At 44.8% G+C, this 23,555-nt stretch overlaps 1 protein-coding gene and 1 non-coding gene across 5 annotated transcripts in view; one reads left to right on the top strand and one right to left on the bottom strand.

Annotated features, from left to right (window-relative positions):
• Positions 1 to 23,555, bottom strand: part of Tnrc6a (trinucleotide repeat containing adaptor 6A) — a 152,595-nt gene that overhangs the window by 123,433 nt on the left and 5,607 nt on the right. For all 4 annotated transcript variants that reach the window (XM_032892715.1, XM_032892714.1, XM_032892712.1 and 1 more), the window contains exon 2: positions 3,475 to 3,600. In XM_032892715.1, the coding sequence (XP_032748606.1) occupies positions 3,475 to 3,554 (80 nt within the window). In that variant the 5' untranslated portion in view covers positions 3,555 to 3,600. The remainder of the gene's footprint in view (positions 1 to 3,474; positions 3,601 to 23,555) is intronic.
• On the top strand, positions 5,386 to 5,488 carry LOC116894866. The gene has a single exon (XR_004387079.1). It is a non-coding gene; the product is annotated as a U6 spliceosomal RNA (small nuclear RNA).

Genomic DNA, 23,555 nt, shown 5'->3' on the forward strand with positions numbered 1-23,555 from the left:
CTTACTCTTCCTGACCACCCGGACTACCGGAACCCACAAGGCAGCTCACAGTTTTCTGGAACAGGCCTGGGGATCCTACACCCTCTTCTCTCCTCCACAGGCACTGCGCACAAGTGGGGCACAGACAAGCATGAGGACAAAATACCCATGTACATAAAATAAACAGATTAGTAAATAAATCTTTTTTAAAAAATGAAGCTGTATACGAAACATTTCCAGTGGCAATCGCCAACACTGTGCTAATTTCCTGCAAAAGCTACGAGAAAAATCTGAAGAATGTATTGCTGGTAGTTACACGCTTGGAGTTAGTTTTCAATGTATGGAACCTCCTTTGCACCCCACACCCACAATTCAGAGACAGTGGCTTGAGACGGTTTGGACTTGTCACTGAAATGGACAAGCTTCTGCTTCAACGTCAAACAATTGTGACAAAGATCACTATGGAGGAAATGCATAGGAGAGGGTTAAAGTTCTGGGCTTTCGGGGGGACTCTTAACAGTGGGACAGGGGCTGCCTCTGACTCTGTTGCCTGCCTTTGGGACCCTTTCCTCCTACTGGGCTGTCTTGTCTACCCTTAATAGGAGAGGAGGTGCCTAGTCCTACTGCAGCTTGATATGCCAGGGCTGGTTGATAACCCTGGGAAGCCTGACCTTCACCTAAGAAAAACGGAGGAGGAGTGGATGAGCGGGGGTGGGGGATTGGAGGGAAAAATGGAGGTGGAGAGGGAGGAACTGGAAGGAGAAGAGGGAAGTAAAAAGGAAGTAAAAGCTCACTGGATATTTAAATTACCACTGGGAAGATGTGAGCATACATCTAGAACGACATGGGTATGTGATTTCCGACTGCGGATGTAAATGTAGATAAATCCACATCTACAGCGGGAGCAGAGCGCACCTACGTTAGATTATACATGACTCGTCCAGTGGAAGTTGAGCATCAAAATTGAACTGGGCTTTAAGAGCTAAAAAAAAAATGATAATAAATAAAAACAAAACAAAACAGCAACAGCAGCAAAAACCCTGGGCTTCAAAGACTTAAAAAGAACAGGCAGTTGAATAATGCTTCTATTGGTCACATGTTGCCATGGTGTTTCACAAGCGCTGGATTCGGTGCGATGCTGAATTAGTTTCATGTGTTTCTATTTTTAAATGAAGACACAGCTACCAAAACACTTGAAAATTCTATGTGCTGGGCTGTGACCCGGTGGCACAGCATTTATCTAGCATGCTGGAGGCCCTGGGCTTGATCCCTGTCACTGTTAAATACATACATACAGACAGACATACAACAGACATAAAATGGCTTATGTTTTATATTTTATTCCACTATGTATAACTAGAATCGCTTCCCTTGTTTTGAACGCCTCTTCTCCTGGGAGAATCATCTCCCAAGAGTAGGTCTAACGAGAGCACATTGTAAGGCACCTGACTTCTGTCCCCAAACTGTCTAGATTCACAAGCATCTGGCCATGGGGCAGAGCCACTGGATACTGACTCCGGGGACTTGGACTCTGCAGGAAGGAGAGCAGAGACAGTGCTATCCGGAGTCTAACTGAACAGTGCAGCCACTGATGGGGATGGATAGTGGAGAAGTGCGACTAAGAAGACCTGCCAAGCCCCAAAGCCCAGTGAGATAGGAAAGCCTCCACAGGGAACACAATGCCAGAGGCTGGAAGGCAGAGCATGTGGAAAAGGGAAAGACAGGGTTGTGGAGGATGGATTCCTGGGTCAGGGAAGCTACGATTGAGAATGACAGTGGGTAGCAGGGATACCCAAGGCGGGCAGACAGAGATACAGGCACAGAATAGGGCTGTATGCCTGCACTGGGAGTGAGGACCTGGGTTAATTAATGAAAAGGACTCTCAGGACTACTGTTGCCATGGCAACCATGAAAGGACTAGTGGGGATTTGTACAGACAAAAGGAGCAACAAGTGTTGTCTCCTCCTTTCCCCCCTCCTGCTTGATGCATAGAGATGGGGTCTCCCTCATCCTCCCTCCTCTGTAACCCAGGTCAAGCAGTAGTGCAGATGGGAAAGATTTTGTCCTTATTCAAGAGGGATGTAAGAGTTTGTATGCTCAGTCTTTCTGGATATATATATATTTGAATACGAATTCAAGCTTATGACTGGCCTCTTGTAGCCCTGCCTTCTGCCCTAGTTCCAAGGTCACTTTCCCCTTTTTCCCTCTACCTGAACCCTTGTTCTAACACTTTGTATGGAACAGAACATTCTGTTCCCAGGAGTTGGAAGTGATTTGAGGACCCTAGCCCGGTGACCAATTACTACCCAGTGCCTGCGGCTCACACCCCGCCTGACAATCACCCTGAGGATAGATGCTCTTAGACTCCCTCGGGGTATAACCACACACCTGTAACAAAATGCCTCGATCCCTTGGTGCCCGGCTACCTGCTGAAGATGTTCCTTTGTACATTCTGTTCTGCCAGCCTTTCCCCAGGGTGCCTTTGCCACAGTGTATGCCGGGATGTCTGCTTAATCAGGAAAGCCAGCTCAGGCAGGCCCTCTGTGGTGTTCACTAAGCCTGGAAGATTCTCCAGCAGACCTAGTCAAACTCAATCTACAAATACAGTTCTTTCGAAGCTTTTACCTTAATCAATAGTATTGAACTGAATCATTTTCTCCTAAGCTTTCTCTCCCTTTAACTTTTCCAAGTGACTGGGATATTTGGCAACCTCCTTCTGACTGAATTCCAGATGTTTGTATACTTCACTTGATGTATTCCAGCTGCCTGGCACATGGTGGGCTCTCAACTAATGATCACTGAGTGGATAGAAAGGTATTTCTGCCTCTTAAGAGATATGAATCCGTATTATCAATGACTGGTATCAGGGCTTACACTTAACACTCAGGCTATATCTGACTTATAATAACCTATGTGCGTTTTGTTTGCTAATACTTGGCTTAAGAAACTCCCTAGAAACAAATGGGAATACATGAAAGCAGAGCCTTCTTCCCTTCCCATGTCGTGGGGCTTTACTTCCTGTCTGCCTTACAGCATTCCTAGTGACTAATGTTAGCAGCTGTTAACCAGCGGACCTCTACAGACCCCTCCAGACAGCTTTTTTGTCTTTGGTTTCCTCCTGGATCTCCAGAGGAACCTCCCAATTGATTCCCTTCCCTTCTGACCTCCCCATGCATCCACTGTAAAGCATCCACTGTGCATTGCATTGATGAGAGACAGAGTAGCAGAATGACCAGATATGTCATGGCCAAACTGTTTGGAGATGGACATGTGTCTGGTCCGAGGAAAACCACCTTCAGAAGGGGATGTCGGCTGTGGGGGTATGGGTCTTAGTTTCTGTCTTTGGGTCTTAGGGGCTGAATTTCAAATCTTTGATATCAACCCTACTCAACATGTCAGGTTCGTGAGTGGCTGCTTCCTCTGTTGACTCAGTGCATATCAGACACCTCAGGCTGCAAGGACTCCTCCATATCCCCCCACTTTGAGATACATTACCTGTTCCATTCCTCAGGCAGTGGGGTATCTTGAGATCCAGGACACCTGGCTTCTAGGCCGGGCTCTGCCACTAGTTGCATGACTTTAGGCAAATCACATCACCTCTCTGGGCCTCAGTGTCCACACCTGAGAAATGAAGGTATTACAGATGAGCCACCTCAGACACAGCCCAAGTGTGTTTCCACATGAAATGCAGGCACCGCAAGCAATTCTGTTTCTAGCACCGTGCTTCCTGCCTTGATTATGATACCAAACCGAACCTCTGAACCTGTAAGCCAGCCCCGATTAAATACCGTCTCCTAGAGCACTTAGATTTAATAATGCCCACCACCCACAATTAGGCTCACACAGTGACCCGTAACTCCAGCTCTAGAGAGTCCAATCCCTGCTTCATGGTGCACAGACAATATGCAGGCAAAATGGTCACATTAAAAGATCCTTCCTGCTCCTGCTCTGTCCTCTCTCCCTTCCCACCTCTCTCCATGTGCTCATGGCTGACCTCTACTTCTCTACTCCTCTCTCTCTTTCTCTGCCTCTACCACCCTCTCGACTCCCCTCCCCATGCTCTGAATAAACTCTGTTCTATAATAAACAAACAAACAAGCAAAAAAACAATCGGTCCTTCCTTATGTTTTGTTTTGTTTTGTTTTTCAAGACATGGTTTCTCTGCATAGCTCTGGCTGTCCTGGAACCCTCAGAGTGGACCAGAGAACTCAGAGATCCCCCTGCCTCTGCCTCCTAAGTGCTGGGATCAAAGGTGTGTGGTGCTGCTGCCACCTCCTTGTTTTAAAATTTAAAATTTAAAACAAACACAAGGGTGATCAATGTTCTTGCGGGACATGTGGCTGAAACTGTTGCACTTTAGAAGCTGAGGCAGGGGGATTATGTTCTAGGCTAGACTGTGCTAATTAACCTCAGAACAACCAATAGCAAAACCAATAAACACAGAAATGCAGAGGCTGGCCTAACAGGTACTCACAGGAATGGTTAAAGGATTGAATAAAACTAGTCTGGTCTACTGATTCCCCAAAAGCAGGAAAATTCCTGTCTTTTTTGTCTCATACGATAAAGGCTCACACAGACACTGAACACAAAGGGCCAGGGATTGGGGTTGGGGATTTAGCTCAGTGGTAGAGCGCTTGCCTAGCAAACACAAGGCCCTGGGTTCGGTCCCCAGCTCTGAAAAAAAGAAAAAGAAAAAAGAAAAAAAAAGGGCCAGGGATCCAGCTAGTTGATAGAGTGTTTATGGGTCATACATGAAGTTCTCAGTTCAGTCTCTAGCACTGAAAAAACTGGGTGTGGTGGCCCACACTGTAACCGTGGGAGGAGGCAGGAGGATCAGAAGTTCAAGTCCATCCTTGACTACGTAGTGAGTTCAAGGCCAGTCTTGGCTATACGAGACCCCAGCCCAAGAAATAAAAATACTAAAAACCAAAACAGAAATAAAATTTGAAGTGGAAATATTGAAATATGTGTCATTATTCTCTTTATTTTATTGCAGCAGGAGACAGAGGCCAGCAACTCCTTCCGGCTACGCAAAGCTGTTTCTGCTGGGCTGCACACTGGGCCAGCATTCCGTTCATTTGCAGAGCCTTACAGCTCCTTTCCCTTCAGACTGCTGCAGTCTGGCATCTGCTGCTTCCGACCCCATGATGTGGCTTCCAGTAACACCATCAAGATCCTGCACTTGCCAAATTTGGCAGCCAGTTTTCGTCCTTATTTTGCTTGATGCCTTGATGCTAAATCCTAAAACCATCTGAATGTCCGTGGGGTGAGTTATTATCCTCATACAAACAGAAAGGTCAAGGATTCTTTAAAACATGGGAATAACACCTAAACTGGTCAGTGCTTCGGTTTTTCAAGATGATCATATCAAAAGGGACCAAATCCAACTCAACATCAGAGACATGCTTGCTTCCACAGCACATACACTAACATTGGAACGACACAGAGAAGAGTAGCATGGCCCCTGTGCAAGGATGGCGTGCAAATTCATGAAGTGTCCCATATTTTTTAATACATAAAAGAACACATAAAAAAAGGACTACAGAGACACAGCCAGGCTTAGTAGCACACACACCTGTCATCCCAGCACTTCAGAGGTTCAGGAAGGAATCTCACCAATGTGAGGCTAGCCTGAGCTACATAAGACCTTGTCTTAAGGACAGAAGGGCCAGCAAGTAGCTCAGAGTGCCTGCCCGACACAAGCAAGGTCTTGTGTTCCATTCCCTGTACCACAAGGGAAGAAGAGAATGGGGGTGGGGATGACTGATTCCAGTAATTCATTTGTTTTAACATCTTAAAGAAAGATTTGCTTTTTTTTTTTTTTTTATGTGTCTGGGTGTGTGTGCTATGTGTGGTCCTAGAGGCCAAAGAGGAATTGGATTCCTTAAAGCTGGAGCTATGAGCAGTTGTGAGCCATCTGAAGTGGGTCTGAGAGTCAAGCTCAGGTCCTTTCGAAAAGCAGCAAGTATGCCTAACCAATGAGCCATCTCCCCAGACCAGAGACAAATTAGTTTAATCATTCACCTGTTCATACGCCACACACACACACACACACACACACACCCTACAATGTGCCAGGCATTATACAAGGTGTTGAGGAGTAAGATGGATTCTTAATTAAGAACCTCATTGGCATGTAACATTGGTAAAGAAAACACACATGCTATCTGTCTATAGTCTCATGAATGTTCACAAGGAAAACACACTGATGAGCAGTAGCATCTGAATAAAGACGTATGAGCAGCCTCCCAGAATCCCCGCTGGGTCTCCTTGCAGATCCTTGCTCTTCTCGACAGATCCCTGCTCTTCCCAACAGTAAGCGTTTGCATTCTGTATAGTTGGAACCATCCAGTCTCTGCCTCTGTTCAGTGATATTGGTGAGATTTGTGGACTGTGGTGTAGCTGTAGGTCATCCGGTCTTGTTATTCTGGATTCTCTCCGCCTCTCTACTTTGGAACTTTCCACTGTAATTGCATTCTCCTTCTCAGGAACACTAATCCCTTTTCCTTTGTTCTTTTAAAAAGAACTATGTTTGGAGTGTGTGTGTGTGTGTGTGTGTGTGTGTGTGTGTGTGTGTGTGTGTGTGTGTGCTGTTGTTGTTGTTGTTGTACGCATGTGGGTATGTGGATGTGTGTACCTGCAAGCACATATGGGGAAGCCAGGGAAAGTCACCTCTCGCTACTGTACTCCTTTAAGATAATGTCTTTTCAGAGACCTGGAATAAGGGAGGCACCCAAGAATCAATGGGAGTGCCCTTAGCTGTCACTCACTACATTTGGGAATATAGGACCTGAAGAACCATGTTCTATAGCCAGCAGGAACTCCAGTGGAGCGATAGAGATACTAACCTGCCTACAGAATTTTCAACCCAGAATTTATCCTCTCTACAAGATATGCAGGCACCGGGAATGGAACAGAAACTGAGGGAATGACCAAACAATGACCAGCTCAACTTGAGACCCATCCCATGGTCCCAAGCACCAATCCCTAACACTATTAATGATATTCTGTTATGTTTGCAAACAGGAACAAGTTGTTCTCAGAGAGGCTTCACACAGTAGCTGACTCAGACAGATAGAGACACCCACAGCCAAATAGTGGATGGAGCTTGGGGACGCTTATGAAAGAATAGGAGGAAGGATTCTGGAGTGCAAAGGGGATAAGAACTCCACAGGAAGACCAACAGAGTCAACTAGCCTGAACCCTTGAGGCTCTCAGAGTCTGAACCACCAACCAAAGAACATACTTGGCCTGGACCTTGGCCTCCCCACACATATGTAACAGAGATACAGCTTCACCTGGACAACTGGAATGGGGGCTATTCCTGTATGTGGAATATGTTTGTCTAGCTGGGCTGCCTTGTCTGGCCTCAGTGGGAGAGGAAGCACCTGGCCTCGAAGAGACTTGAAGTGCCAGGGTGGCAGGGATACCCAGGGGGCTCCACCCACTCAAAGGAGAAGGGGAGGGAGTATGAGGAAAAGATTGTGTGAGGGTGTGACCAGGAGGGGGCAGTGAGTGGGATGTAAAGTCAATAAGTAAAAAATAAAATTAAATTGAATACATTTTTAAAAGATGTTTCTCCATCACATACTGTGGTTGTAAGACACAAAGAAATCAATCTGGAACTAACTGGGCAGCCTCCTCGCTGCTGGCTTTCCTTGTGTGGAAGGTGCTCTGCATCCCACCTCAGGAGAAAGCACGTAAACAGCCTTGCCCAGCACTAGACCCTGTATGCTACACCAACCTTCCAGGAAGTGTGTGTGCACCAGTACCATTGTGACCCGAAGGTAACGGGGTAACTAACCACTTTCTCATTGGCTTTGAGGTCTGCTCCACAGAAGGGAATTCGTGACTGTTCCTGTAAACATACTCAAAGCTCATGGCTGGGGAGGTCATAGGCCTTAGGGGAGTTGAAGTCTAAGCTTTAATGGGGCAAATTGCACACAGATGCGGAATAGAATGAGCTTTTATTTTTAATGTTGCTGTGCTAGAACGGAATACAGGGCCTCTGTGTGTTAAATGGGTGTTCTACCACTGAGTAAAAGCCCAGCTCTTTAATACAATTCTTTTTTAAAGAAAGGAGCTATGAGGGAGGGAGACAGGGAGGGCTGGGAAGCTGGTTTAGTCAGTAAAGTGCCGAATCTCCAGCACCCATGTAAAGGCCAGGGGGTGGGCACCTATAACTCTGGTGCTGGTGGCAGAAGAGGAAGGCAGATGCCTAGTGTTTGCTGCTTAGTCTAACTGAACTGATGAGTCCCGGGATCACTGAGAGTGTTATTGATCACTCAAAGAACAATATGGAGAGCAAGAGAGGAAGAGACCCAGTATCAATCTCTGCCCTCCACGCGCATGCATGCATGCATGTCTAAACACACATGATTTCCAAGCACATCATAACGTAGTTGGGTGGGGGTTGGATTGAGAACCTCTTCAAAGAGGTGATACTTAAACCTACATCTACAATGCATGAAGGAACAAAACACAGATAAGCAACACAGTCCAGACATAGGGGATAAAAAGAGAGATCAGGAAGACTTTGAGTACAGAGCCTCATTGAAGGGTCATCTAGGACCATGTGTAGCTCAGTAGCAGAACACCCATCTAGCATGCAGAAGGCATGAAATATAATCCCCTGTGCTGAAAATAAAGACTTGTCAGGGAGCCACTGTTGTTGGAACCTCCAGCAGGGGCTTGTAGACCACACTCAGGGTTTATATTTCGTTTTCAACGTGAAGTCAATGGAAGATTTTTAAGCAGAGTGCTAACGTGATTTGATTTATGATTTTAAATGACTGTGGGGCTGCTGTGAGGAGGAGGAGGATGGGTGGAAGCAGACAGGAGGAGACACAAATAGGCCAGGTGACAACCTTAGAACATGACAGCAGTATGGAGATCAGTGGATGGCTAGTAGACAGGCCTGGCTTTGGTTCTGAGACAGGGTCTCTGTACAGCCTAGACTACAAACTCTTAAACCTCCTACTATAGCCTTTCCAGTATTGAGGTTGTGTAGTTTCCTGCTTTAGAAATTTCTAGGAAAGTTTAGGAGATAGAAAGTAGTGGGGGAAAGTGGAGGGTGGAGGAAATACATTTTGTTCTCCTTCTTTCCTGTCTTGGTCTCTGTTTCTGGTCCATCATGAGGTAAATGTTACTGTGCAATATAGTCCTGTTACCATGATGTCCTGCCCAAGCACATGGGGAGCAGGAACCTTGGCTAGAACCCCCTAAAACCATGAGCCAAACCTTCCTTTCCTCCTCTCGGTTGTTCTTTGAGTCACTGTTTAATCAGAGTGACACAGGCATACAAAACAGTGTGCGAGGTGATAAGGATCCAGAACTTGTTGAGGTGTGAGCAAAGCACCTAGGCAGACGGTGAAATTTCTTGAGTGGGAAAAGACAATTGGAATGAAAGCGTGGAAAAAGGAAATGTTTGTTGGGGATATATCAAGAACTCTCCACTGGATCTGTGAGCTGTGGGATGCTTATTAACCAGGCAGGTAGAGATGATCAATGGGAACCTAGTAGTGTCTCAAGTCTGTGGTTGAGATGACCAGACAGAACCCTTCCACACAAAGAAATTGAAGTCTGAAGACGAACCCCAGGATGTTTGATATTTATGGTAAGTGGAGAGAAGAGTGGAAACAGAAGGACTGGGAAGAAATAGGAGGCGAATCCAGAGTGGGAGGGGCCTGGGAAGACTATGGTTTATTGGGTCAAATGCTGATGGATAGCATCTAAGACTCAGCCCCTAGACAAACTTGGGGAAGGCACTTGGCCACCTTTGCTGGGAGTTAGGAACTAGGAAAATAGGATTGGTGTGGGCATCAGTAGTGGGTCCTAGGACACATGTATATAGGCTTCTACAGGTCTAAATATCAGTGCTACCAAGCAAGCAAATAGCTGTTGTCCTTCTACTCTGACAAATAAATATTTATCATATATATTTAGGAGACAAGCTTCAAAACTGTATATGCTGGCTTGCATATGCTTGGCCCAGGGAGTGGCACTCTTAGAAGGTGTGGCCTTGTTGGAGGAAGTGTGTCACTGTGGGGGTGGGCTTGGAGACCCTCCTCCTAGCTGCCTGGGGATGCTGTCTGTTCTTGGCTTCCTTCCGGTGAAGATGCAGAACTCAGCTCCTCCTGTACCAGGCCTGCCTGGATGCTGCCATGCTCCCGCCTTGATGATAATGGACTGAACCTCTGAGCCTGTAAGCCAGCCCCAAGTAAATGTTGTCCTTTACAAAATTTATATTGGTCGTAGTGTCTGTTCACAGCAATAAGACCCTAACCAAGACACTATACTTCCTCATTTCCTTAAGGGCCTCATCAGAATGGATCAAAACAGCAAAAGTTGGTCCCCAACTGGACTGCCCCTTCCTTTTTTTCTTCCTTTCTCTCATTTCATGTAAAATTCATCTACATGCACTTCTCCAAGTACCAGCTCAGCAAACAGACATCTTTTAGATCTGGATATACACCACAGTCATTAGGTATGGGAAATATTGTTCCCCGGGCCCTGAGACACTTGGAACTATTTAGAACAATAGTGGTTCTCAACCTTCCTAATGCTGTGACTCTTTAAATATAGTTCCTCATGTTGTAGTGACCCCAACCATAAAATTACTTCATTGCTACTTCATAACTGTAATTTTGCTACTGTTATGAATGGTGATATAAACATCTGATATGCAGGATATCCAATATGCAACCCCTGTGAACAGGTCATTTGACCCTCTAGGGGGTTGTGGCCCTCAGGTTGAGAAATGCTGGTTTAGACAGAAAATTCAGAGTTCTAGCCACCCTAAGTGATATCTGAGGATGCTCTTAGATATTAGCACAGTGTGCCCTTTGCCTCATGGGGAGGAATATGGCTGGAAAGGAAAACATCCTCTGGCATCCTCAGGCAGCTAGGAGGAAGCTCTCTTCCTAAATGGATGGAGCCTGAGCATAGGAGGAGACCTTAAAAGCCCACCCACACACTTCCTTCAAGAAGGCCACACCTCCTAATAGTACCAATTCCTGTGGGCCAAGCATATTCAAATCACCAGAGGGAGGAAGTAAGTTTCCTAGGACAGTATTAGAGTGAGTTAAAGAATGGGAGAACAGGCAGGAAGGAGGTGAAGGGAGCAAGTGGGGTCAGCTCTCTGGAGGGATGTGTTCTGTCACTGACTAGCAGCAGGAGGGAGGAGGAAATCCAGAGGATGCTTGGTTTGAGTTTTTGTTGTTTCTTTGCTGTACTTTTTGTTTATTTGTCTCTTTTGAGACTGACTGGCTTCACACTTGCTATATAGAGGAAGATGGACTTAAAGTCTTGGCTCTCTCACCTCAGCCTTTCAAGTGGTGAGACTACAGCCATGTGTCACCACAGCAGGTTAGGCTTGTTTTGGTATTTCTTTGTTTGTTTGTTTGTTTGTTTGTTTGTTTAGACAAGGTTTCTCTGTGTAGCCCTGACTGACCTGGAACTCTGTAGTCCAGGCTGGTCTCGAACTCAGAGATCTGCCTGCCTCTGGTTCCCACATGCTGTAATTAAAGGCGTGTGTATTTTTAAAGACAGAACTTCTGTATGCTGATGGAAATCATCTTATAGAGGGAACAGCTGATGAAGAGAGAAGAATGGGATGATATTCAGAGCAACATACTTTAATAAGTAGAGGGAGAGGGTACAACCCAAGGCTAAAGTAAAGAAATTGGCCTGTTGAGGTTCATGGACAATTCTACTTAAGAAGAAGGAAAGCGATACTGTGGCCCAAATATAGGTAGCTAAGACAGTAGGGAGCGAAAACAAAAATAAAAACAAATAAATAAACAAAAAACCCCACCACATCGTTTGCTAATTGGTTCTATGCTACCTAGTTTTATGTCAACTTGACACAACCTAGAGTCATTTTGGAAGAGGTAATCTCAATTTAGAAAAATACCCCACTAGACTGGCCTGTGGATACGCCTGTAGTTCATTTTCTTGATTGACAATTGATATAGATGGCCCAGCCCATTTTTGTGGGCAGTGCTGCCCCTGGACTGATAATACTGGGTGCTATAAGAAAGCAAACTGAGCAAGCTATAAGGAGCAATCCAGTAAGCAGAATTCCTCAATGGCCTCTTCCTTCGTCCCTACCTTGAATTCCTGTCCCAGTTTCTCTGGATGATGGACTAACAAACTGTAAGCTGAAATAAACCCTTTCTTCCTGTGGTGGTTTGAATATGCATGGCCCACAGGGAGTGGCACTGTTAGAAGATGTGGCCTTGTTGGAGGAAGTGTGGGGGTGGGCTTTTAAGGTCTCTTCCTATGCTCAGGCTCCACCCATTCAGGAAGAGAGCTTCCTCCTAGCTCTCTGAGGATGCCAGTATTCACCTGGTTTTGGATAAAGATGTAAAACTACTGGCTCCTGCATCATCATGCCTGCCTGAACACTGCCATGCTTCCTGCCTTGATGATAAAATGTTTGCCTTTGTATGAGTTGACTTGGTCATTGGGTCTCTTCATAGCAATGGAACCCTAAGGTACTCCCCAAGTTACTTTTGGTCATGATGTTTTATCCCAGTAATAGAAACTTTCATGAAGACAGTTTCTAACATGCACAATTAGATGGTTAAATGAGAAGTGGGGAAAAGATAAGGGGCCAGAATGCTTTGGAGACATAAAACAGTTAAGTAATTTATGTGACATGCATCTTATCACAATATAAAAATAATACTTTTGGGCCAGTGAGATGGCTTTGTGGGTCAAGGCACTGCCACCAAACCTAAGGATCTGAGTTTGATACCCAGAACCACATGGAAGATGGAGGGAGAGAACCAACTCTCTGACCTCCAAATGCAGTGGGCACAAGGGCAGGTTCCGTCTCATAGCAATTAGCTGACTGGTTCCAGGGAAGTGAAGGGAGCACGGTTGAATAAGAAAGTGACTGATAGGAGATTTGTGGTCCAGCATGGTGGCATACACTTGTAATTCAAGGAAGGCTATAACAGGGGGAAGTCATGAGTTTAGGACTCAGGACTAGCCTGGGACACCTACCAAGGTCAACCTGGGCTACATAGCAAGATCCTGTTTCAAGAAAACAAAGCATACATATTTGTGATTTTATTAAAAATATTTTAGGAGAATTTGATTGACTTAGAGTGAAACTGAGTGTTTGAAACTTTCAAGTTAGTAATTACAGTCTCTTGAAGATTGTAAATTGTGTTAAGCACTTAGCAGTATCTGTTGAATTGTAAGTTCAGCTATCTGAAACACTTAAAACTCTTAAATTTGTAACTGTAGTTAAAATGCCAATGTCGGGGAGATGCTTATTAACCAAGTTTGTAAATGATTTTAATATTTAGGAGAAATTTACAAGCTAAGTCAAGTTTACAAGCCAAGTCAGCTACATGAGAGAACAAATAAAAAGGTCATTAGCTTTAGATGAGACGGATCGAATTTATTAGTGTAACAATGGAATCTGGGAATGATGTAAAAGGTCTAGAAGGGACTGGGGTTTTAGATCCATAATTTTAATAAGTTGAGCACTGGTTAGAATATGAGTAACTGTGAGCATATTTGTCTGCAGCCAGAGGCTCAACGTCAAGAATGAACAGCCGCGTCTGCTGTCTTCAAGACTCCTACGACGGTCTCAAGCTTCCATGCCCTGTATTTTGGTGTCTACTCCTCACAATCTGCTCACATTTCACCAAAATAACAGATAAAAGAATACTTGTGTCCATATACACTTTAGCATGTAGTCCATCACTGCCCCCAAAGAAGAAGGAGAATTGTGAGTGGGTCAGAGATTCCCAAAAGACCACAGGGCAAAGCGTGGTGCTGAATGATCCGGGATCTCCTTCCCAAGGAGGTCTCTGAGAAAGCCAAGGTGAGATGCACACTAACATGGGTATGAGATCTTTCTCCCTGGGCTTCTGCTAAGCTAATCAATTACAGAGCCCCATGTGTCCTGGCTGGGTGAGACACTGTCCTTCTGCCTCCTAAAACCAGGAGAATTAAGCACCCCATGGCTAATTTTTGAAGAAAGGAATATATAATTTGCTTAGGGAAAGGCTCTGAACTTGAGGACTGGTCAGGATTAGAAAGCAGATTTTTTTTTTTTGTGTGTGTGTGTGTGTGTGTGTGTGTGTGTGTGTGTGTGTGTGTGTGTGTATACATCTGTTTATACCTACCTTTGTCTTTTTCTCTGTGCCTATGTCTTGCCTAATGACAGATCTCATTTTTTCTATTAAATTAGAATGTATTAACAACTCTTTGCTTTTAAATGAGGCAGCAAATGCTCGTTCCATACCAGGCAAGAAATAGTGGTGGGGATCCATGGAAGACTGCTTTTCATTAACAGCTGAGGACACACCTCACTCACACCTAACCAGGCAGGTAGCTAGGAGCAAATAAGTTTCTAGTGTATTTTTGTTTGGGTTCATCACTGGAAAGAACTCCTTCACATTTCCTGGTATTTTGTACTGTTCTTAAATGCATCCCCTGATACATTAAATAATGTGTCTTTTCTTTACCAAAGAACAAAGAAGCTGAGTGTTTGGAAAGTGTTCGCACGGCTGCCAAAGCCTCCTCGCTGCATCAAGTTCAATTTCCTGGTGTCTTATCCTCGGGACTGAATGTCCTATTATGCCAGTCTGTCTCTCCAAGCCGCTGACCGCGGTGTGTTGACACACCACTTGAAATCAGAGATAACGTGTCTTCCCATCTCTGACAATGACAAGGACCAGGCCTGTGATTTCTTTGGCATTGTTAATGCTATACAGAAACTGTAACCTCTTTCCATTTGATTATTCTCATGAGCATTGTCCCCACTGGACAGCTAATGCGCGTTGGTGTGAAAAAGCATGAGTCACACTACCCAGTGCTTCACAGAACACTTGGAGAAGGAGCACCCTCTGGGGAGGAGGCAGTGCTAACAGTCTTCACCACCTTCAATGCCTGCTTCAGATCAGGCCGCGGACTGTTAAAGGAACCCTCCCTAGCAAGCAAAGCACGAGGCAGCTTGGCACTCAGACATGTTTCTGAGTAGTTAAAAGGGATCAGGGACATCCTTGCATTTGTGCCATTTGTTTTTAGCACCTTCCCAACCCTGAGCTGCTGGTCACACGGCCTGCCAAGGCCCAGCGAGATGCCAGCAAATTCAAGCATCCAGAGAGGATGTGTGTTGCATATGTATGGTACGTGTGTGTATGGTACGTATATATATATGGTACGTGCAGCAGGTGTACATGCCCATGTGTCTGCATTCGGAGGCCAAAGCAGGATGTTGGAAGGTCTATGTGTTCTATTGTTCTGGGCGGTGTTGCCTTAAAGCAGAATCTCACTGAGCCAGACTGCCATTAGAACACAGTGGCTTGCCAGCAAGTTCTGGGGCTCCATCTGACTCTGCCTCTCAGATCTGAAGTTATAGACACAGGTGGCCATGACTGGCTTTTATAACATGGATGCTGGGATTCAAACTCATGCACTCATGCTTGCAGAGTAAGCACCCTTGCCCTCCCCAGCCCACCATGCAGAGATTTGAAAACTGCTTGCACGCCTGTTCCCTGTGCTTTAACAAATGATATTTCAGCCTAACCAGCCCAGGGCTAACATGTGGACTGGAGGTGAACTGTTCTGTTGTCTTAGCCAGGTCTGCCCCAAAGTGAACTCAGCTAAAACCATGTGTGTTACAGGCATGACCCACATGTGACTTTCGGATTTGCAGAGGGTCTTGTGTGAATGAAGACGCCATGCTTGGCCTTGAAAGTGTTAATAATTTTTTAGTAAGGGGACTCCATTTTCCCTTTGTGCACTGGGCACTGTAAAGCATGCGGCTGGTCCTCCTGCTTTGGAGCTCTGACTCCTGAATGAGTTTGGCTCAGAGGCAAAAGATGACCTTGCCACTCTACAGATACCAATAAGCACATCCTTGTTCCTTCAGTGGGCTGTATTGCTTTGCAACACTGTAGCAATATCTAAACTAAACGGACAGGTCCTCCTTCAGAAGCATCTCCATATGCTTATTTCTTTCAGTAAATATTTATTTTTATAGTTTTGGTTGTGAGCATAGCCTTTAATGGCTGAGCCATCTCTCCAGCCCAATATTTATTTGTGTGTGTGTGTGTGTGTGTGTGTGTGTGTGTGTGTGTGTGTGTTACACCATATGCATGCAGTACCAGAAGGGGCCAGAAGGGGGTGTCAAATTCGCCAGCACTGAAATTATAGATCGTTGTGAGGCAGTGATATGGGTACTGGGAATCAAACACAGATCTGGAGGGAGACCCTAGGGCTCTTGACCACTAAGCCATCTCTCTGGCTCTAAAATGCATTTCTAATCTGTGTCATGTCTCGAAACAAAACAAAACAAAACAAAACAAAACAAAAACAATAGATTAAATGAAAAATAACAAAAAGCCTTCCAGGCTTTGCTTCTAGTGATTGCTATACTTCAGAACTATCAACTTTCTTTTTTCTTCCCCTAGCACTGAGGATTGAGTCTCCCCGGGCTGGGAAAGTGCTCTGCTGAGTGATATGCCCAACTGTTGTTTGTGCTTTTAATACTATGTTGCCAGCTTGCTTTGAGCTCACTCTGCAGCCCGGCCGGCCTTGAACTTGCAGCTTTTCTGCTTTAGTCTTCCAAATTTCTGGGATTGCAGACCTGTGACACCATGCCCCACTCTATGTCTTTGTCACATATGCATTACATGAAATGTGATTTTTCTCTACCAGTGGCTTCTCACAGAGGACACAATGTTGGCTGGTGGTGTGACAACCATGCATGTTGGGCGTCTGCACTTGCTTTTTCTCCCCATGCATTGTTCGTTTGTTTTCACTTTGGTTCTTCAAGACTGGGCTCTCCTATGTAGTCCAGGCTAATGTGCAACTCCCAACCTCTGGCCTTCCCTTCCTGAGCACTGGGATGACATTTATATCTGTGTACAGATTCTCCCAGCGGTTTGTTCATTGTCAACTTTTTTTTTTGGTTCTTTTTTTTTGGAGCTGGGGACCGAACCCAGGGCCTTGCACTTCCTAGGCAAGCGCTCTACCATTGAGCCAAATCCCCAACCCCCATTGTCAACTTTTGATAGTCGTATGGTTTGCATCTGCTTTTGCTGGGGTTTCCTGTGAGCACATGGTCTATGTGTGCACAGTGTGTGAAGGTGGGTCTGTGTTTGCCATGGTGTACATGTGGATGGCAGAGGGCAACTTCAGGTGTCTGAGGCGTGGTCTCTTGCTGTTTGCTCAGTGCTGTGTAAGGCAGGCTCACCAGCCAGCATTTTCTGAGGAACCTGCTCCCATCTCACCACAGGAGGACTTGGAGTGCAGATGCTTGTTCACTGCATCTGACTTCATGGGGGGCGGGGTCTGGAGATGTGAAATGTGTCCTCAAACTTTACAGCAAATGTTTTATCCACTGAACCCTCCCCTACTCAAATCCTACCCAGCACTGCTGGGTATTTTGTTTTAAGACAGGGTCTTACTATGCAGCCCTAACTGGCCGGGAACTCATAAAAACTTGCCTGCTGCTGCCTCAGAGTACTAGAATTAAAGGCTTCTGTCACCACGCTCACCATGCTCACCATGCTCACCACGCTCACCATGCTCACCACGCTCACCACGCTCACCACGCTCACCATGCCCCGTATCCACCATGCCCTGGCTTTCTACTGTTGTCTCCTCAGTAAAAATAAAAATGAGAACCATGAGATGACTCAGCAGGCAAAGAGTCTTGCCTCTGAGACAGACCTAAGTTAATCTCTGAGACCCACATGGTAGAAAGGAGAGAAAACTCCTTCAGGTTGTCCTCTGACCTCTGCATGGGCATTGTGGCATACGTCAGCATGCACATGCGCATGCATGTGCGCACACACACGCGCACGCGCGCACACACACACACAAATCAATATGTAATAAAAATAAACTCAACTAATTAAATGGTGCTTTAAATTTGAGTGATTACTAAACTAGAAACTCAACACTCTTTCCTTTAGGTACAGGGACAGACCCCACGGCCGTGATCACACCAGGGACGCTCTGGACACTGAGCGCCAACCCCAGGTTATACTGCATGTCACTGAAGAACACTGGTCGGTCGCGCAGGTGATTCCATTTTGGAAATGATGTGAAATCTCTGGCCGAGTCACGCAGCAACCTGACAAAGTCGCTAATGGAAGATCCGGCACAGGCAAGCTCTTGTTCAGTGAAAACCAATTTCCAGACCTCCGCAGCCGCCTTTCTCATTCACACTTTCCCTGCCAGCCACTCTGGTGAAATCATCACACTACAGATGATCTAGAAGTCCTGTTCTCTCATTAAGCTTCTGCAGCAAGGGTTGGAACTATTTTTATCATTGTTTTTACACTCCAGTGAACCACATTTTAGTCATTAATCTATTTTTGTTAATCGGAGCCACAACACAACATAGTAGTAACAAAAAGCGAATTTTACACAAATAAACAATGGTATGCAAATGACAACGCTAAGAATGACTGTGTTCTTCTAACTGAATCCCAGCTATAACCTGTGAAAGACTGACCGGTCGTGAACCCAGTTAACGGCACTGCGTAGTAAGTCTTTATTGTCCTGGCCGCTTCAGACTTAGGAAATGCTTAAGCAGGTGGCTTTTTCTTCTGCTTTTGCCATGGAAGCTGTAAATCTATGGGGCTCTTTCACAGACACGTTGATTCCATTTTACAAACACTGACCTAAAAGATAAAGTCTGGAGCTAAGGAGATGGCTCAGCTTGTAAAGCCCGTGATGCAAGAGCAAGTAGACCTCGGTTCAGCCCCCAGAACCCACATAAGAAGATGCCATGGCGGCCCACACCTGAACACTTGGCACTAGTGAGGCAGGAGGCAGAGATGAGCACGTGCAGAGGTCAGAGGACAAGTTCCTAGAGTTGTTCTTTCCTTCCACCAAATGGATCCCTCAGACTAACTTAAATCCTTACTCTTGGTGGTAGGCACACATAGGGCAGAGCCATCTGGTCAACCCCCTTGTGAACTCTTAAAGCAGGTGAGCTGGCCTCCTCCCATATCCTTCATTCCTCCTTCTGTGGGTACCTCCCGCCTTCCATCCATGTTCTATCTCTGTTCTTACAGACTTACCCTGCAGGGCCATGTAGTAACACATGATCTGCTCTGCCCAGAGAACTGGCCTTCTACTCCATGTGGCTACCCGGTCCCCCATATCTGGGACATTTTCTCCCTCAGCTGTTTCTCTTTTCATCATCCTGTGGACTTCAACACGCCCTTTATCATCCCATTTGAGAGCTGTGTCTGTCCAGGCACATCCATGGTTGTTACCTTGGCTGCAGTATCAGCCCAGATTTCATTTCTTTCCTGTCTCCATACAAAAGCGGGAAGATGTCTAGAGCGACGGCTGAGTTATTAAAAATCCAAGTAAAGCAGAACTGAGTCTGCTCTACTATCTGACTGCTCCCCAGCCTCTCATTACTCGCCTCTGCTTATTGACGTGTGCCTCAATGAATAGGCAATTCCTTACCTTCTAATGCTCTTCTCAGGCAGTAGGGGAACAGAATTAACTCCATTATAGTCTCTAGTTAACTTCATGAAACAAAATGAATATATTCTGTTTTATCCTCTTCGGTTTACGTACTGAGAGTGAGACCCACAACAAAGGGAAAGTTTCTAAATTCCCTAACTCCAAGACATAGGGCATTGCTTATAAAGACACAACAAAATACAATCCTATCATGGTGACAAGACAGGCTTTTTTCTTTTTCTTTTTTAATTTATTTTTGTTTGTTGGTTTGTTTGTTTTTGAGATGGTGTTTCACTATGTAGCCCTGGTTGTCCTAGAACTCACTCTGTAGACCAGGTAGGCTTTGAACTCAGAGATCTGCCTGCCTCTCTGCCTCCCAAGTGCTGGGATTAAAAGTGTGCTGCCCAGCGATAAGACTCTTTTGTTGGGGTTGGGGATTTGGCTCAGTGGTAGAGCGCTTGCCTAGCAAGCGCAAGGCCCTGGGTTCGGTCCCCAGCTCCAAAAAAAAAAAGAATAGAAAAAAAAAAGACTCTTTTGTTAGCTCTGATGATAATTAAGAAGTCTTTTGGGGGTGAGGGGGACTGGGGAGATGAATTAGTAGTTAAATCCACTGTTCGCTCTTTGAGTTCCCAGCACATACATGGTGGCTCACAACTGTAACTCCAGTTCCAAGAGCTCTGACATCCTCATCAGGATCCTAGGGGCACTGCATGTATATGGTGCACATATATACATGCAGACAAAACACTCCTATACCCAAATAAAAAGAAACAAATCTTCAGTTTTTTTTAAAAAAAGAAGGCTTTTATAAATGGGGCTGTGTGAACTATACACATATACAGCAGTTCCATTATTTCCGTTCTGTACGTTGGTGGACCGTCTTTGGAACCTGATAAGTATGTTTGCATCTCTTTCTCATCGGACATTGTATCTGATGCATCTCCTATCCACTGGACATTGTATGTAATACGCACAGAACAGTCTCTCTCACTCAGTCATTTAACCACCTGGAGCCTCACTGCTCCCCCAATCAGATGGAGATAATTACCATGCATCCCAATAGTGTGTGGGGGTGGGGTGGGGGGAGTAAGGGCATGTAGTCAACAAATAACTAGGGCTGGAGATGGGAAAGCAGTTCCTAGAGTGATCCACCATGAGTAACACAAAAAGGGCTCTCGAGGGCTATCGAGGGATGTCTGACCTGTGGCCCGTGTACTGCATATGTCTTGGGATAGCTAAAAATGAGGTTCGACACTCTTGTAGATAACAGTGTCATGTCTCAGTATCAAAACCTTTGCGCTGGGAGGATTTCTCAGTGGGTGAAATACTTGCTGAGAAGGCATAAAAACCGGAGTTGGGGTCCTCAGGGCCTACGAAAGGAGTCGGGTTCATGGTTGTGACTCCAGTACTAGTAAATGAAGACAGGAGGGACCTAAAGGCTTGTTAACCAAGAAGTCTAGGCCAACCAGAAGATCCTCGTCCAATGAGAGACCCTATTTCAAAAAATAAGACGGAGAATAATGGAGGGTACCAGCACTGCACTGGCTTTGGGCCTTCATGTCATGTGCATGGCTTCCCACTTTACACAAACTGAACAGCCCTCGTTAGAACTGGATATAGAACTAGGTAAAGCATCCTGATTAGCAGCTGGCACAGTGCTCAGCCTGTGCTTTCTGAAATTATTTCTAACAGTTGAGCCTAGTCAGAACCCTGCCTACAGCACAAACACAGAGAAAGTCAAACACATACAGTGCATCTCTGAACTGACCATGGGATAGCCAGAGACAGCTTCGTCTTCTCAGTAAGCATGTCTGAAGACCAGAGAAGTAAGGTCATGACAAAGGGAAGACACAGCCACACAGCCTGTGTGGCAACGAGTGACCGTTTGTTACGGTACACTGGCTCATAGGAATTACTGCATATATGGATCATATTAACATATTAACATAACGGTTTCTTGTTATCAGTGAGGGATTTGCTTCAGCCCTTTACCCCAGATCCCAAATCTGTAAATGCTGAAATCCACTACAAAAATGGCACAGCATTTTCACATTAGCTACGACTATATTTCTGCCAATTTTACTTTTTGTTTCTGTTCTTGATGATGATGGGGTCTCACTGTGTAGCCCAGGCTGACTCCAATCTTGCCTCAGCAGCCTGAGTACTAGAATTACAGGTGTGCATCACACCTGGCTTCATAACTGTAATAGGATGACTTATGGCCCCATGGCAGCAGGAGGTTTAAGACACAGTGGGGAGTTGGCTCAGTAGGTAAAAGCATTTGTACCGATCTTGACCTGCATTCAATCCCTGGCACCCACATGGAGGTGGGTTCTCCCCTCCTTAACTTAAATTTTCAAAAAAGAACCATTGATTCACAGGCATGGTGAACAGACCTGCATGCAGGCAAAACACAATATTAAAATAAAATAAATAAAAATTAGAATAAAATTGGGTTAAGATAACTTAAGGACCAAAAGATACAGTTTTACAATCATAGAAATAATACATAATATAAAACATGTTCCTATAATTATAAAGATTACATGTTATTATCGCTACAATTAAATATAATATATCATATAATATAAAATATGAAATAATTATATAATATAAATTAATAGGAAATATGTAAATATATTATCTCTATGATTATAGAAAGATGTCATCGAATTTCTTTCCATCTGGAGAAAACAAGCACACAAAAATTCTTATAGACTTGTACAATATAATTCATTCAAGTAAACTTTGAACTGTGGGACTGGAGAGGCGGCTGCTCTTCCAGATAACCTGGGTACAATCCCCAGCACCCTCTGACACTTTCTAACCATCTGTGACTCCAGTTCTAGAGCACCTGATGCCCTCTTCTGGCCGTCTTGGGCATTACATGCATTCAGTACGCAGACATATAAAAAAGCAAATCATCCATCCACACAAAATAACAAAAGAAAAACAACTTGAAAAAAAATACTCTGAATGCCCCAATTTCCAAAATACATTGTTTTAAAAGTACATGTGGAAAATTTACCCAGAATTCTCACGTCCTGGGTCAAAAAGAATTTCTCAACAAATATTAATGAATGGGTATGTTCTCTGACAAGTCAATGGCAGAAAACAAGAGGAGGAAAGAACGGTCTCCCTTCATGTTTTAGGAAGCATACGTTGCAAATCATTTTCCTGGTGGAAATGGTAAGATTTTTTTTAAAGCAATGATAATAAAAATATTACATGCCAAATCATAGGGTCCGGTAAATCCATACTCAGAAAGGGATTTACAGTTCTGAACCAGGAAGAAAAAAAGCTAAAAGAATCGAACACCCAAGCACTCACATCAGAAAGTTTTATAAGAAAATAGCGAATTGTACTCGAGCCAGGCACGGTGGTGTATATCTTTAATCCTAGCAGTCAGGAGGCAGCGGCACACAGATCTCTGTGGGTGCAAAGCCAGCATGGTCTCAACAGTGAGATTCTGTCTCAAACAAACAAACAAACAAACAAAAAACAACAGCATGCAACCAAAAAAACCAAGCAAAGGAAAAAGAAAACCTCAAAGAACTAGAAGGTAACATTAGCATCAGGAAATTACCAAAATTAGAAAGCAAACGTAATCAACAGGAGGGCAAGACCAGAAGCAAGTCCCCTCAGTTTTATTTTTTACGTATTTTTATTGACTATTATCAGTGTGTTTGATGTGTGAGTATGGGCGTGAGCGTGTGCATGTCGTGGACACACGCAGAGGGCAGAGGACAGCTCGCAGGGCTCAGTTTTCTCCTTCTACCATGTGGGCCCCAGGGATCCAACTCAGGTTGTAGGCTTGATGCTTGCACCTGTACCGAGACAGCCATCTTGCCAGCACAAGAGCAGGCTCGTTAGACAAAACGAGCCTTGTTGAAAAAGAAAGCATAACAAAACCAATTCATTGTAGTTTCATTTTTAAAAAGTTGGTTCTTTGGACAACTTACGGGGAACATGCATAAATGCTAGGGAAAGAGAAATGCAGATTAGATAAACGACGTCAAAGCCTGCGGATACTGAAAATTCATAAAATATTATGACAACTTTGTGAAAATAAAATTGATAATTACACCATGATTGGCAGATGTCCAGGAAAAAAA

Source organism: Rattus rattus, chromosome 2 (genome assembly GCF_011064425.1).
Source record: "Rattus rattus isolate New Zealand chromosome 2, Rrattus_CSIRO_v1, whole genome shotgun sequence".
In the NCBI taxonomy this organism is placed as follows: domain Eukaryota; kingdom Metazoa; phylum Chordata; class Mammalia; order Rodentia; family Muridae; genus Rattus; species Rattus rattus.